Source organism: Pieris napi, chromosome 3 (genome assembly GCF_905475465.1).
Source record: "Pieris napi chromosome 3, ilPieNapi1.2, whole genome shotgun sequence".
Classification (NCBI taxonomy): Eukaryota; Metazoa; Arthropoda; class Insecta; order Lepidoptera; family Pieridae; genus Pieris; species Pieris napi.
The window spans coordinates 9,955,697-9,973,364 of NC_062236.1; the positions used below are offsets into that span (position 1 = coordinate 9,955,697).

General features: G+C 32.4%; 1 protein-coding gene across 1 annotated transcript in view; it reads right to left on the reverse strand.

Moving 5' to 3' along the window:
* LOC125063494 (ABC transporter G family member 20) overlaps positions 1-17,668 on the reverse strand; it is a 50,638-nt gene that overhangs the window by 5,733 nt on the left and 27,237 nt on the right. Inside the window, exons 5-12 of the mRNA XM_047669971.1 lie at positions 17,265-17,390; positions 16,395-16,488; positions 15,012-15,197; positions 13,988-14,226; positions 13,563-13,806; positions 11,326-11,503; positions 2,307-2,422; positions 344-414 (exon numbers count right to left, since the gene is read on the reverse strand). Coding sequence (XP_047525927.1) covers positions 344-414; positions 2,307-2,422; positions 11,326-11,503; positions 13,563-13,806; positions 13,988-14,226; positions 15,012-15,197; positions 16,395-16,488; positions 17,265-17,390 — 1,254 coding nt within the window. The remainder of the gene's footprint in view (positions 1-343; positions 415-2,306; positions 2,423-11,325; positions 11,504-13,562; positions 13,807-13,987; positions 14,227-15,011; positions 15,198-16,394; positions 16,489-17,264; positions 17,391-17,668) is intronic.

The following is a 17,668-nucleotide window of genomic DNA, read 5'->3' on the forward strand; positions in this document are numbered from 1 at the left end:
CGTTACTTTAACAAGTTGACAACAACAGATATGATAATATTCTTGAAAATCTTTCCTAACTTACTAGTCTACTGAAAGGAAAGTTTTATATAAAGGAAAATATTGATTCAAGAAACTAACATTCGCGAACAGCGGAACTAATTGCAAAGATGGGGTAAATAAACACTTTATATATATCATCAAAACGTAAATTTATAATTAGGATTTCCTCACTAAAACCGTGCTATATTTATTTTTTAACAATTCAACAATTACTTGATCATTAAATTGTTTATAGGATCCGTTTTAATAATGCATGTGTAAATTTAATCCCCAATTATAAATATAATTAAAATTTACTTACGTAAGGATAACACCGGGTCCCGCGAAGTCTGTGAAATTAGGGACCTCCAAACCGTAAATGGGGTTATGAAACTGAAAATTAATCGAAAAATAAATTACATTTTTGTGTAAACATTGATACAGGAAAGGAATAATTCTAATTTAGTTGATATGAATAAAACATAATATATCCCACACAGAAACACCGGTCATTCATATTTAACGTTTACCAAAAAAAATCATTACAGAATGGCAACGAGATTGAAAAAGGAAAACCGGAAGCAAGAAATGGGCAGACGATAAAAAGAGAATAGGAGGCACAACTTGGACAAGCTAACATCAGATAATAATGGAAGCCGCTGGAAGAAGCCTATGTGTCACAGGACACGCTGATTACCAAAAACGGGTTATATGATGTATTACATTAAGTTAGGTTATGTAACTTAAATAAGTGTTTATATACTGGGTGTAATAAAGGCTTAATAATAATAATAAGGTATTAAGGGCATAATTTAGTAGGCAGTGGAGTATGTCAAAATGCATTACATTCCGAAATTTGGTTCTAGTCAACGTCGCTATTTAAAAACGGGACTTACAAACGAATCTTATATAGTTTGATATATACCTTATAACATTATAGACTTTTCAGACCGACGATTCAATTATATTTTGATGCCCACGCGAAACCAACAAAGTAATCAACTAATATTATTTGTTACTAAAATAACAATGCTAAAGATATCGTCTTAGTTAATAATTCATTTATTCTCTTGAAGTTAAAGTAAATTCTGTAATAATTTATTATTACAAATATTATATTTCAAATATTTTGAAAGCTTGGAACACCTGTTTTTAAAGTCATATACATTGTAGATTTTTTTTCACTGAAAGCTTCTAAATCAACAAATGAGTATTTTCTAAAGTTGACTTAATATAAATCTGTTATGGTAATTAAATTATTTCAAAAATAAAACAATATAAATTATTAGCGATTTTTATTATTTGACAACCAATTTGAGTTCCAAAAATACCTCGTCAATAAAATAACGCTCAAAACAACACGAGCGTTTATGATAGCTACTAGTCTCTCAATTAAGGCTCACACCGACCGGAAGGAAAGACACGAAAGGGACGCAGCCTAGAACGATGGACCGACCAAGTAGTACAAAAGCTGGTGATCGTAAAAGTTGGTAATACCGATGCTGTTTCTGTAGTTGTCACGCTCCGCAGTAAGCAAGCGATAGGAGGAGAAAGAAACGGCGGTGACCAGCTAGTGTTAAGATGTTAAAGAATCTTCTTAACCATCTTAAATTAAGCGTGTTAGTACCGTGCTTGTGAACATGCTAATCTTATATATGAAAAAACAGAGTAGCAATGGTAGCTAAAGTATTAACTTAAGATAGAATTGTATATTTATTACAAATTAAAGCTTTCTTTTTACAAAGGCGTCAGCTTGAAAATTTTAAAAGCAAAATCAAAATATTCCGGCTTAATTTTAATTAAGATGAAAATGTTAAGCTTTGCTTTTTTAATTATAATGATAAATAAAGGCGTTAATTAACACTACTCTATAGAAAAAATATTTTAATAATATCTCAAACAATTTAAAACTTTCGGTGGGTCATTCGCACGATATGAATTATGTATATTGCTTTTAAAATACCTTTTTTTTTAGATTGGACAATTCACACCAATTGACGTAGTCCCATTCTAAGCTGGTGAAGCTTGTGTTATGGGTACTAGGCAACGGATATACATACATATTATAGATAGATAGTCATATAAATACATATTTAAACACCCAAGACCTAAGCACAACACCAAATGCTCATCACATCTATGTTTGTCTCAGCCGTGGATCGAACCCGGGACCCATGGATTCGCAGTCAGGGGCACTAACCACTAGACCAATGAGCCGTCGAACGTCGAACGTTTTATTGAAATAATGACATTTAAGACTTAAAAAAAATGTCTTAAATAATTACAGTGACAGGTATGGACAGCATCCTCTTTGGAAGATTGCACACATAGGTCAGCTGTTCGGTAGCCTCCATGAACGCAAGCTGAATGTCTCGCAGCAACATCCACTCGACTTGTTTATCTGTGAACACAGAATATAATTAAGAATAAACAAAGCGTATAAGGAGATATATGAGATATATTTTTTTAATTTACTGTTGTGTTTTGGTTTTACAGTAATTATTATTTTGAGGCACAGCTTAGATTAGGCTCTCTTATTTGTTATTTATTGAAATAATTGTAAAAAAGTAAGAAAAATCTTTATAATTTTACCAATTTTTCTATGTTTACGCATTTCAATATTTTTATGTACTAACAATATAAACAAAAAACTTAAAATACAGTAAATAATAACCATCAAATACCCCACTACGAATCGTTCTATTGGTAATTTAGATAATTACTGCGTAATAAGTCAGCTACACGATGTCTTATCATATTATCTAACCCCATTTAGTTTGAGAGTATGAAAAATATTGGTCTCATTTTGTCTCCGGTACTACACTAGTACGTTTACGTCAAAGATATTTTAATAATAACGAAATCCTTTAAGATTTACTATAATAAGAGCAGTTCCTCCAATACTGTTTGATTGTGTTTCTTAGCACTTACGTATGCTACGCATGCCTCTATGGCTCAATGGTTAATTTATTTAATTATTTATTTATTAATGAAAGGATATTTAGTTCCTTAATATTTACAAACTAGATAGAGAGATTAGTTAAAGTCAATAACAATAGTTAAAAGCTGTGAGGTAATTGCCATCCCTAAAAGCCTTGCTTAAATAAAAGCAACAATTCCCTAGCAATTATTCAAGATAGTTTCCGGTGAATTCCCCAGTGTGCAATAAGGAAGATTTATACTTAGATTGGTTTCTAAATGGTCTTTTGTTGGTAACACAAGTTCTACTTTCTATTGTTTTGTGGGAATTAATTTGCATCTCTTTGGATTATTCAAGAAATTTTATATATATAGCTGGAACACGCTTTTATTTAATTTAAGCTCGGTTCTGCGTTATATTTAAACAATGAGAGAATAATCATTTTGAATAGTCTTTTAAAAATATTACTAAACACAAATATGCAATATCTTAGTACAATAGTCCGCGAGCCGCAAGATGTTTTTTTTACTACTCGACTGCCACAAAATGTTTAGCGTAGGCATTGGACCATAGAATTCCTGACTCAATAATAAACTAAGATTAAGTCAAAGGGAAAAGTGTCAAAAAGAAGCTCTTGTGTGCTTTGAAACATCTGAACTTTAAAATGACTTGGAATTAATTGCAATTATATTTTTATATATTATTAATACTTTTGGTTAATAAGATTGCCGACCGCTGCCCTAGTACACTGGGAATCAAGTCCCAAGTGAAATAGAATTGATATTACATCGTACCGTTAAAAGTTGTGGAGATGCGACACTCGATCTAATCCAGAGTCTCTGCTATTCCATGACGGATTATCAATACCCACTATAACCACCTCGGGTCTATCATCTCGCACCCGCACAAAATTTTAAATTTAACGGCAAAAAAGCCGGTAAAATTGTCTTTATAATATTAAAACCCTTTTCGTACTTTGAACGACATTCTCGCCGACCCATATATTTTTTTCTTTTTCGCTTCAGCGAATTTATTCCTCTATCCTGAATATTTAACCTATCAAAGGCTGAGTGGAATGAACAAAGGCTGTGCTTTTTATTGAATATGACTTGCTATTTTCACACGAAAAGCCTCTTTTACGTCCGAGGCGATCCTTAAATGATATAAGAACATAAAATGTAATAGATTTTAGGTACGAAATATCTTCTAGAATCGGAGCGTTTAACCAATCTTTTGAAATAATATAATGTTAGAAATTTTTTGAAGTGAAACCTCTTTAGGTGCATAAGGGTAATTTTATTAAAAAACATCAGGAAGATGTGCAGCGTTTTTGTCGAAGAAAAGGCAGAGAGCGATTGAGACGGAGTGAGAAGGCTGAATTATCTTATAGAAATTCTATTTTTAAAATTAAAATTACGTAAAGAGAATTTATTAAGTATTTTAGTATTTTATATTTTATGCAAAATAATTTATTGAAATCTCAAATGACGAATTGTAAATTAAAATGCCACGTGGTTAAATGACAATTACAATTAAATTCTTAACATATTATCTTCCTTTTTCCCTCCCTCTAAGTCTCGTAAATGTAAAGTTTTAGATTTGTATAAATTGGAACAAGACTTAAAAATTTGTTTGCCAAAGAAGTTTCACTTCTGACATGTGTACTTTGTACGCACGCACTTTTTTTTAGTGGTAAATCCATCAAAGATAATTTTCTATAGCTTTAGCGAGAATATATCCTGAATATCTAAGTACAACATGAAATAAATAGAATATTAATATTACGTATTATATCATGTAATTAATAAATCAAAGATTCGCTAGGTTTCTCACAGGAGCATGTTTCACTAAGCAATTATTTTATAATACAATGTTTTAAATAGTTGACATCTTTTTTATATTTCTTATTTAAATTTGTGATTTTTATTTTATATTTTTGTAGTAAAGTGGTCTCGTCCTATAATAACTTCAACCCCTTCATTAGACGTAATTAGACGCACGTGAAAATTATGACTTCTGAAAATACCCTCAGGATTTATGTCACTAAGCATAAAATTATACATCCTTATATTTAGTGGTGCTACTGTATTTTATGGATCTACCCTCTTATTCATACTGTACTAAATCTTACAACGTTTTGTTTAACAAAAGGATTGAAGTTGTCTCTTCATTCCTGTGTAAGCAATTTGATTTTTTTTGTCATAGGACTGATTTTCTACCAAAACATTTTTATTTCAGTAAATAAAAGAATAATATTCAGACAATATTAAAGAATAACTCCTTAATTATATCTAATTCCACCATTTTTAATTAAAGTATAGTCTGTGTCTTTTTAACACAGCGTAACACAACTTGACAGAAAGAGATTTGCTTTCAGTTTGCATTATCTGTGAAAAAATCATAGACGCTGCGGCGATATTATCTATGACAAATCATAGCTCAGATAAGTGTGAACAACAATATTTATTAACCTTAGTATGAATTTGACTAAGTATTAACGACGAATGAAATATCGATATAAAAATATTGTATCTAACCACGATTGACCACAGATGTCAAGACTACAGAACACTAGACTTGAAGACTTTCTTCAAATCTTAATCAATTTTATTATATAACGATATCTGTGTTCAATGAAACGAAGGGCTAGCGTAAAATTGTTTTGGATTTTGACATACGGAAGCAAAGTTACACATACTATTTAGACTAGGCAATGCTCCATTGGCAACAACAGATTTTTACTAATATTCTAATGGTCCAAGATCCCAGGGCCGCCAGACATCACGTATTTTCTGACGGATGAAATGTGGACGATTGGGTAGTGTTAGTATGTACTATGATCGTATGCCTACCTGCTAGCTTGGTCAAACGGCCAATTTCCAGGTATCAGGTAATCAAGGTACACAAAAACATTACTTACTTCACGTAAATTCTCATGGCTGATTTTTATATATGTTTTCGAGTGTATAGTTAAAAATAAATTGTCAATACTCCCAGACACTTTCCGTCGGCCATATTGCTTAACAGACGCTTTAAGGGTCTCAAAATAATTAGTCAACTTCACGTAAATTCTGACGCTCCATTTTTATATATGTTCATCCGACAACTATTTTAAAAGCTTTGACAAGAAGACAGACCGATCCAAGGGGCCAATCATCCCCTAAACTAAATTTTAATATCTCTATGAGTGAGAGAGCATTATCTACGCGCATGAGACTGAGTGAGACCGACTGCGCTGTTAAAGCCATGAAAATTACTTGAAAAATTATTATTATTCAAAAAGGGCAAGCAAAAGCCGTTTAATATTTTGAAGAAAAATGAAGAGTACCAACAAAGCATTTCACCGTTTTGGTACGTTGGATTTTGTTGGTGATGTAGATGAAGAAGAACGTGTATTCAACATAATACAAAAATTTATCTGTGATGTTTACAATTTTCCTGGAATAATTGATGTAGATGCTGCCAGACTACAGTTGTTTATCATTTACATACATGATATCTGATATAAATGAAGAATTCAATCGAAAGAATTTAAGAAACTTCGATGCCTGTAACTTACCACCTTGTAAAAGTGAGGTTGGCAACAGTTTCGACGGGCTAGCTTTGGAACAATGCAAGTATGAAGATGATAAATATTTTCAACCCCGAAAACAATGGCTGGACACTACAAGATGGTAAATATGATTTTCATTGGTTCGATGGAGATCAATTACCGGGTTTTGTCAGTGAGTCGCTGGAAGAACAATCAGGTAAATTATTTTCGTTTCTCATATTATTTGTATCTTTTTAGTTTTTTCAGACCTTCATTGTTTAACTTGTTTTTTACAGAGGAAGAAAATAAGGATAATGCTGATGATGACGATCACGATTTAGATATTCAATTTCAAGATTGATATTTGATGATGATGATAATGAAGATTAAAAGCCACTGTTAAGAAATATTGAAGAATTAATATTTTTCCACTTTGTTTCCAAATTTCCAATAAATAATTAATTAAAAAATTGCTGCTATTTAAATATAAGTGGTATTTTTAAAAAATATTTTTTAGTTCTAATTAATAAATTGAAAAAAAAAAAAAATGTCGGCTAACTTTAGTATTATTTATTATGTGTCAATTTTTTTCTTATTTTTGTTGCTACAATTTACTGGTCAACAAAAGTTCTAAAAATTATAAAATATCTGTTCAAGTAATTTTCATGGCTTTAACAGCGCAGTCGGTCTCACTCAGTCTCATGCGCGTAGATAATGCTCTCTCACTCATAGAGATATTAAAATTTAGTTTAGGGGATGATTGGCCCCTTGGATCGGTCTGTCTTCTTGTCAAAGCTTTTAAAATAGTTGTCGGATGAACATATATAAAAATGGAGCGTCAGAATTTACGTGAAGTTGGCTAATTATTTTGAGACCCTTAAAGCGTCTGTTAAGCAATATGGCCGACGGAAAGTGTCTGGGAGTATTGACAATTTATTTTTAACTATACACTCGAAAACATATATAAAAATCAGCCATGAGAATTTACGTGAAGTAAGTAATGTTTTTGTGTACCTTGATTACCTGATACCTGGAAATTGGCCGTTTGACCAAGCTAGCAGGTAGGCATACGATCATAGTACATACTAACACTACCCAATCGTCCACATTTCATCCGTCAGAAAATACGTGATGTCTGGCGGCCCTGGGATCTTGCTCTATAATGATTAGCTAAACTATCTATTATCTACTTCATTTAACGGCAACCCTATTTTGTGTCAACACAAGTCCATACGTATTTCTTCAAATATATCGTAACGAAAGTATATTTTAAAGTCTAGTTTTAGATAAAGACTAATGTGAACCTGCAACCCTTTATTTTTGAGAGAATTTTCGTTTACTAAATAGAATTTTCCCTCTGTCTGAACCTTATTATCATTACAAAAGAAAATGTACATTTTCTTTATTGAGCCATCTTACTCCCTTATCTTTATAGGACAGTAAGGTAGAAAAGCTTAAGAAAATTATTTTCTAATGTCGTTCATTTTTGTTAAAATTGAATTTAATATTGTCTTATTTACTATGTAATTCATAATTTTTAACACGCAATATCTCATCAACATAATATGTTGTTACCAAATAAGTTTTAAATTAGGTGATTATTTGGTTTATAACCGTTTAAATTGTACAATATTTAATGACATTCCGTTCCATGCACATGTGGTGCTTCATATATTTGGTGGTGTTTTATCAATGGAATAAACATCGAGATATGAATACCAATGACGCTAGAACCTCTTTAGGTTTGGGCTTAAGATTTATGTATCTTTCGTGATCATTCTAAATATAGTTTTTTCTAAAAGGCAAGTAAGTGATCAGCCTTCTGTGCCAGACACGCCGCCTTTTTTCACGGTATAAACATGCGAGCATGCGATTCATTGGTACACAACCGGGGTGCCAAACCTACGACCTCAGATGACAGTCGCGCGCTAATTCCACTGAACCATAACGAGTTGGTTATTAGTTAGTTATGGACTATATTTTATGTACTATAATATATATAACATAATTAAGCAAAGAGTTTACAGCGAAGTGAGAAAATTCATACAATATATTCCCTTCGAGTAGTGTAATTATTACACATATGCTATCAATCTCAGTCTTCCTGTGATATACGTGTGTATTGATCAAGAAGATTAATTACGTAGATTGATTGCTAAGAAATAGAGGCTTATTAAGGAATAATGGGTAGTGTATTGTGAGAAAACAGGAAAGCGAAACAAATTAATTTTCGTAAGGATTTAGATATCTCCGGACAAATTTTCCGAGAATATGGCGAACAGAATTGTCTTCATATTAATTTATTTATTTCGTAATACAGCTAACAAAAATAATATATAATAGAAACAATTATACTTAAGATAAAGCCAATGATGGAATACATAATATATACAAAAAGGATCAAATATCTACGAAAGCAATCAATAACAATTAAGGAATACATTTAACTAAGTATCTAATTCGGCTGTTTTGTGTGATGGTGTAAAAGTGTGGGTGTGTACGTGAGAGTGTGTGCGCGGTGTGCTCATGATGGATATTCTTAATACTCCTTTTAATATTCCGCGATAGCTTAAACAAGTCAAGGCTTAAATAGTGGTCGCAAATGATTTGTCAAACTAAATCATGATATATTCAAGACATACGTTGCAGCAACTAAATTACAAAGATAAATTGCCGTAAAACCTAAGATATATTACGCATTCTCAATTTTGGCGATCTTAATTATAACTGACAGTTACCAGGATTACTCCGTCTACCATTTAATTGCTATCTGTGAAGGCCAGCTTAGGGCAAATTTGATAGAATGGCCTTATGAATACGATGGCACTAGTATGCGGTGTATAGGTCAGTTTTATTTGTTATAACAATGGATCGTTGAGCTGGATTTTATATGCCTCTAAGGGCAAACAATAACTATCTAATAAAGTCCATCTAGTATCAATAGAAACATTAAAAACGAAACGCTAAAGTCCGCTGACCTTTCCCAAGCTTCTTTTAGCGTTACAGATTCTTCTTAATAGCATACTATCGTAATATATATTACATGCAACTAACAAAGTTAAAATGTAACTGACTAAAAGCGGTGATCATTTCGATTTCAAACATGTTGATTTTAACCGTTAGATACTAACTACGGAACATTTTACGTAAAATATAATTAAATCCAAAACTTCATCATAAAAAGGGTAATTTGCATACAAATTAAGTTTCCGCCATCGAGGTAATCAAATTTCGCTTGTGTGACCGAAATTCACACCTTTTTAATATAATTTTGGATATCGCAATATTCTGTGTAATGTAAAGACTGCAATTGTGACAAAATTGTACGTCTGACGCACTTCATTAGATGTAATGAATTGAAGTTTTGTGATGTTTACTTTTATAGTTATTTTTATTTCATTATTCCTTTTTTTTTAAACTACTAAATATTTTATTTATAATATACAAATGGGTAATGTATAAATTATTATGATATTTGAAACATCAATCGCACTGGGACCTTTTTGGGACTACGACCTCAAATATTTAAATGGGAGATTTGGCTTAAAAAATCGAAATAAAAAATCTATCGAATATCATTAATATAATTATAAGTTGTCCGATAATGATAGGGACATACTCAATAGAAAATATTAAGAGTTAAGAAACACAATTTGTCCTGAATTTGATTTTCGCGGAAAACAATAATTGTTTTCGGTTAAGTTTGGCTAGGGTCGCACAATATTACATTTTTTATTATGTACCAGAGGCAAACGGGCAGGAGGCTCACTTGATGTTAAGTGATACCACCGCCCATGGACACACTGCCAGGAGACTCGCAGTGCGTTGCCGATAGAAACATGACACCATGTCTTCCCCTCATCAAACAATATTTATCCAAGTCCCATTGGACTTACAACAATCTAAAATTCGTTTATAATTTTTGTCGAACAACGGCTATTAAATTAAAACAATTCCAATATTATCAAGATCAATAAAAGTTTATAACATAAAATCCCACTAATAGCTTTCTGATAAAAGTTCCAATATCATTCGAGTTTATGAATTATTCGAATATTATGTAAATCAACGAAATATTTTATTGTAACGACTCGAATCTTCGCAAATAACTTAAATTTGTTTTAGAGTTTATATTTATGAGCGGTGAGATCGCTAAATGGTTATTGATTGCCCGTTTCGTACTAGAACAATAAGACAGTTAAATTATCATAATATTACTCATATCGACTTAAGTTAACCTTTAAAAACGGCATGACTTTTAGCTATTCTTTGTCATATATAGGTATTAATATATGATTTGTGAAAGCAAAAATTGCCACGCACACACTCAATAATTTGATTCAATTTTAAGGTACCAATATTGATGAATTTATTAATTTCTTGTAAAATCTCTAGCGAGGTTCACAATTAAATATATATATATATACTCTATTATCGGACGTCAAGGCAGAATCCAAAACCATCCGTATCACCTCGACGTCCGTCGTTACACAACTGAGCGTCTTATAAGGCAATTTCTGCCTGTCCGTTGGCCTATTAAGAATTGGTATGCTCTTTTCTTGAAGGACCCTAAGTCGAATTGGTTCGGGAATACTTCAGTGGTCAGCACCACATAGTGGAAGTGCAAAAACTGCCTTAAGAAACGCTCAGTTGTGGAACGATGTACGTCGAGGTGATACGGGTGGTATTTCGTATTCTGCTCTGACGTCCGATAAGGAAACTTTTACTGATTGTAGTGTTCAAATATATTCATAAGTATTCCGCAGATAAGAAAAAAAGTTGTATTTCTGTCAGATCCAACAAATTTTTATTTTTACTAAATTACCTTAGCCTTTTAATTAACCGCACTAACCTGTATCATCCATATGTACAGTGATTTCTGAGCTTTCGACGGTATAAACGTCTGTATGCCTCGGATCTTTCATTCTTTCTTGGAGACTAGTGGAGAAATTAGCCGGAAAGACAAGGACAGCTCTAGCGGCCCCTCTTTCTGCTTTTGACATTGCTACTACTTCGTTGGGGTAGTATATCTGAAAAAGAAAAATATTTGTTAAGCCTCTACTAAAGGCAGTATTCGTGGTTGCTAGCACAAATTCAGTTAGCGTTATACGAACAGAAGAATTAATGTACCAATATTTTTGTTATACTTTTTGTGTATTTTTATTTTAATTCAAGTATTCAATGGGAGTCAATATATCGAATGAAAATCATCAATAAGTATATTTTTTCTGGTACTTATAAGTTATTTTAGATTTATATATGTTATTCTTTTTTGAGCATTACATATATGATATCTAAAAACTATTTTAAAATATTTTATATTTTTTTGAAAAGTGTTATTATATATTTTTAGACCTATATGCCTGTGGCTGCGCTTACTTAGTTAGTTTAATGCTTTTATAATTCTTTGTTTAATTATTTTTTTTTTTTTTGGATAGACCTGTTCTATTTTCAGGTCAGAAGGCTCTATAGGCAGACAACCTATTTTCAACATGTCGATAAAGACTTACTTTCAACAGTGTTCATTTTTAAAGCGTTTCTTAAATCGTTAAGTTTATACAGCTATATGCGAACTTATCAAGTTCCAAATAATAAGTACCTCATTAAAGATACTAAATTATAGAAATATATGAAATAACGTGATCGAAGGACCAAAAAAACTTCTTGCTTTAAAAATAAAATGCTACCAAAATAACTTAATGACGTAGGACGAAAATTTTCTATTCTTGAAATAAAATAACATGAATGGTAAACAGGAAACTCTTGGTTTATTTTTAAGCTTAAGAAAGTTTATTGACGGATTCGGATATAATTGGCTGAGTTGTTTCCAAAGTTATCTAGAGTCGAGTTCGATGTTCGTTAAATAATATATAAGGTAAATGTACTACTTTCGTATTTACCCTAAGTATGGACAACTTGGATTATTTATTCCAGCCTAAGATAATCAGCTATAAAGATAATAGAAAAAGATATAATGATAGCTCGCTGTTTGGCTAAAAGGAAAGTGTTAGCACTACATAGATATGAGTAGTGTTCCATATTAGGGCTTTACCCATGTAAAGACGTACCACATAGAAATATTGGTGACTAACAAATATAAAATTGTCATTTAAGCAATTTGTTATTAAAAACCAAACTTTGAAAGACGCAAGGCCCACACTAGGTAGTAAGTAGGGTTTTGGCAAATGTGGAATAAATCTTGGATGTGATAATATCGGAAACTGAGAAATAAATGAGAAGCTAATCAAGACATTATTTTAAAAAAAATTGGTTTATCCATAGGCTTTTTATAGTGTATAGCAGTCGAAACGTCAAGTTATGTATACATTATTAATTACCATTCCTATCCATTAGAGAACTTACAAATGACTTTAATATAAAAGGTTTTATTCTTAAAAGGGAGAATTCAGGCCAAAATTTTGTATAGTCTTAAATTAATTCCTCACATTACACTATAATTGATGTCGTGACTCGCCTCCACAATTTGTATAATTATACCCTTATTTAATTTTATGTTTCCGTTACCAAGAGAATTTGAATACTTAGCACGACATTGTTAAATTACGCGAAAATTACAAAAAAATATGGCTGTAATTTATATAATATATAAAAGTGAAATAGTGATAAATTAAAATAGTATTAATAAGACAGAAATAAATAACAAATACGATAACTTTCATGACACGTAAATATTTGAATTGAAATGAAACGGATTAGGCTAATTTATGTATTTAATTAACATTTCGAAGGTTTTATCTAGTTTTATTGAAGCTCGCGTAAGTCACAAACAATATTAAAACAACCTTTGTTGCCATAACAGATACAGTTAAATAAAATTCTAAATTTAAAGTAAAATCATTCCTAATAGGCATGTTTTTCTATCAGCCTCATGTGCCTGACACACGCCATCGTCTTTTTGGGTCTAAGGCAAGTCGGTTTCCTCACGAAGTTTTCCTTCACCGTTCGAGCGAATGTTAAATGCGCACATAGACAGAAAGTCCATTGGTGCACAGCCGGGGATCGAACCTACGACCTCAGGGAGGAGAGTCGCACGCTTAGGCCAACGCTGCATATCAACTAAAGTCTTACCAAATTCGACTGTCTCTTCGAGAGAAAGTCCAGATATTGACAACTGAATCTCGTTAAATTCCACTCCCAGGTTTTAGGATCCTGTGGGCATTTATTCTTTTCATAGTCGCATGGTACATTAGTATTGTTCGGGCCAAGTTCATAATTCACAACTGCGATTGGTAGACCCACTGGATAGTGTCCAATGGCAAGACAGAAGAGTATCATTTGGGATAGGGGAAGACCAATGATGAAGGCTAGAAGTCTGTAACAAATTTAAAACATTTATTACAGCTGCTTACTATATAGAAATATAATCTACAAGTATAAGCTATGCAAAAGCTATGCTTTTTATAACATATGTTCATTAGTATTTGTTTGTGCCCATTTTAGCATGTGTGATGGTTGAAGCATAATTTTTTTTTTTTAATTTGATAAAAGCTTACCCAAAGTTCCTGAACAGACTCCAGAAATTTTTCCATATCAATGCCCTCATGTGGTGCCAGCTCATGGGCTTCATTCTGTCTAGATAACCGCCAGGAGCCTCATCTTCTGGCGGCAAAGCTTCTACTGCTGTTGTCAGGTCTGCGATCACACTCCTGCCTTTGCTGCTCATTGACACATTGTCACCAAACTCTCCTGATATTTCACCTATTTCATCTTCAACATCTATGGCTGTTGGGTCCTGAAAGATTCATAAACGAAGCTATGAAACACGTATTGTAGTATTTGGATATGTATGCCCGAGCCTTTACTTTACTTTTTAATTGCGAACATAAAAATTTGTTTGTCAAAGAATTATATAATGTCCAGAATGTGTTTGCACAACGAAATGTTTCGAATAGTTGTTGTCGTTCGTCATTGCATTTTCGGGATATATACATATAATGATCTAGTCACATATTTCATTGAAAGTGCCCGTGTAGCCCTTTACAAAGCTCCAAATATAATAATTTGTAAGGCATTGAAAGTGATATCGACGTTTTGGTATGGAATTTAGTGTAGTTCTCTCAATGTCTTTAACGCTACGTTGCAACTTTACAATCGTGAGGTACATAAACTCAACATTAAAGTCGGGATCGCTATTGAGTTACAGAGTACCAGCGTCGGCTTAGAAATGACTTCTTCGATCAACGTTGCTTATGTGGACGATGCAGTGGGCAAATCTTCTGAGTATGGAAATTGCCTTCTAAAATTCCTGAGAATTAAACTTCACTAAGTAACCAGGCGTTTAAACTTATAATCATATATTCAGTAAAATCCAGAAATCAACCTAAACTAAGGTGCCGAAGCAGTTTTATCTATACTTTTTGAAGTAAAACATAAATTCGTAATCAACTAGAATTTCTACCGGAAATCGCATATCGCGCATCAAAATCAAAATACGTTTATTCAATTTAGATGCGTGTTAGGGCATGCTTATGAATGTCAAAAACGTTTACAAAATTCGCGAAAGAGATTATAACTTACGGGTATAGCCGGTATTTCCACCTTCTCGACGACATCCGCGAGGATACTTGATCGTCTCCGTTTCCCCATGTTTTGGAGAACTGAGAGCTTGAGGAAGACATCTTCAAGACTCTCGGCCTGGTACCGCCTGATCAGCTCAGTCGGTGACTCTTCGGCGAGAAACCGTCCTCCACGCATTAGACCAATCTGGAATACACAGTTATTTTTGTGTCTTTTTAAAAATAAACTAAACGAAAAAAGTTTATCTCAAACGGATTCCTTCGGGATAAATTGTTTATAAATAGCTTAAGAGATTGTAAAACACTTTAAAAATTATTTATATTAAAGATATAGCTCGTAAAATTCTAGTATTATCTTAAGATATTTTAAAATTTGCATCACATAAATGCGATCAAATTTTATATCGTTAAATCGAATTTTATCACTTGACTTTAACGATGTCAGATACTTTAGAAATATTCAGTTTTAATAATGTTTGGTTGGAATATAGTTTTGAAAAGAGATTTTAAATAAAAGTTTGAGATTAGGAGGGTATTATTTTATAGATTTTATCTAATTATATATCTCGCTTTGGGTTGGTTTAGACCAGTGTGGAGCAGACGCCCCACAGAAGTTTGTTAAGAATTTGAAATTCAAATTTAGAATTTGAGTTTAAATTTTTCATGATATGTATTGGAAATTTAGTTACTTTACTTACTTAAATTACTAGGAAATTGTTACTACCTAAAACGTTTAATTTAAATTTCTTAAGAGAACAATTCCATTTTTGAATATTAAAAATTATGTATGTTACATTTAATAAGAATTTTAGAAAGGCTAACATGGGGCACGGCACAAGAAAGGGCGGGGTCACTCGTTATGAGCATTTATTAGTATTTAATAATAAGTAGATACGATATCTTTGTATGTATAGAGCAATTTTATTTTACGTTAATTTCACAACCCTGAGGTATACATTCCGAAACATGTGCGCGTGCTCTTTATGTGAAAAGACACGTCAAAAGACCCAAAATGTGTACTGGTACTAAAGCCTCAACTATATAGAGAAAACAAGAAGGAAATGCGTTGTCATTTGTTTTTAAATTCTCCCCCGGAACACAATTTTTTTAATTATGAACGATACCAGTATTAAATATCTTCTGACAAATGACTTAACTTTATTATTATTTTTTTTAATTGAGAAAAAGCTCGCCAACGCTCGGCACACTGGCACATTGGTAAAAACAAACACAAAATTTGTGACAAGCACTTAAAGGCAAACATGACTTACAAATATATAGAGATCATAACCTATTACAACACAAACATAACAAACATTACAAAAAAGAAAACAATTACTAATCAAAGAAAAAATTCAAATTACAGAAAACTACAGTTACTTACCATATTGGCCTGTTTAGTCTCATCAATATAATGTGTGGTGATGATGGCAGTCGTTCGGCCGCCTTTCGTTATTTCCACCAAATGGTCCCAGATGCTGGAATAAATTTAAGAGCTTTCGATTATTTTAATTGAGATTAATAAATAGGGTTTGTCGAATATATTTTTTTAATCAATTTGTACCCAGTACCCAGGCTTTATTTGATAAACATTTAAGAGAATTGTTAATTTTGTTTATGAAAGAATTTTGATACTTTTTAATGTATAGATTCGTAATTATTTGACATGAAAATACACCACTACTTAAAAAAAAACTTTAGAGGTGTCGAGGGACACCCCGATGGAACGAAATTCCTTTCGATTAATTTATATGTTAATTGGTATCATAACAGTATGATAGATTTTCTCGACACCAATCTTACGTTGAAAAAAAAAGCCAATATCACGAGGTGTTCCCAGGCGGTCACCCATCCAAGTACTGACCTCACCCGACGTTGCTTAACTTCGGTGATCGGACGAGAACCGGTGTACAATAGCAAATAGCAAAAAAGTGTCGTGACAACTTTTCGTAAGAATTTTTTCCGTCTAGCCCCCTTTCACAACGCGCGATAAGGAACTTCGTTCCAAAAATTATAAATATCTTAAAGTATTGGTAAGATTGGGAAAATAACGTTCAATTAAGAAGTTCTTAGATTCATTCCTGGCCGTTTCCTGGCTTTTAAAATAATGAAACTAACAATAATTATTTATCTATTCCCCCACCGACGGTTTTAAAACTTCAAATAACACCCCACCGTCCCCACCCTATCGTATAGAGTTACATTCCGTGTCGTCTAAATAAAAATATGATCTGTGATGAATAGTCATATTTACCTTTGTCGCAAGACAGGGTCAAGTCCCACCGTTGGTTCATCGAGGATTAGCAGTTCTGGCTCATGCAGAAGAGCAGCTGAAAGCGACACCCGTCGCTGCTGACCTCCAGACAGGTTCTTTACTTGCCTGCAATATTGTTAATACTTAATTATTTCATTTCAATTTCAAATTAATAGATCATAATTCCTATGTATTTCGCCTTAGATATTATACATTCGCTTCATATAATAATAAGTAAATATACCATAGACTACATGAGCACCATCTAAAAAATAAGAAACTTCTTGGTGATAGTAATGAAGTGAACTTTGATCGGTATCGTAAATAATATTAAACAACTTGCTTAGAACCTTCATTGGTTGGATATGATACAATAGTCTGTGTATAAAGTAGTACTAAAATTT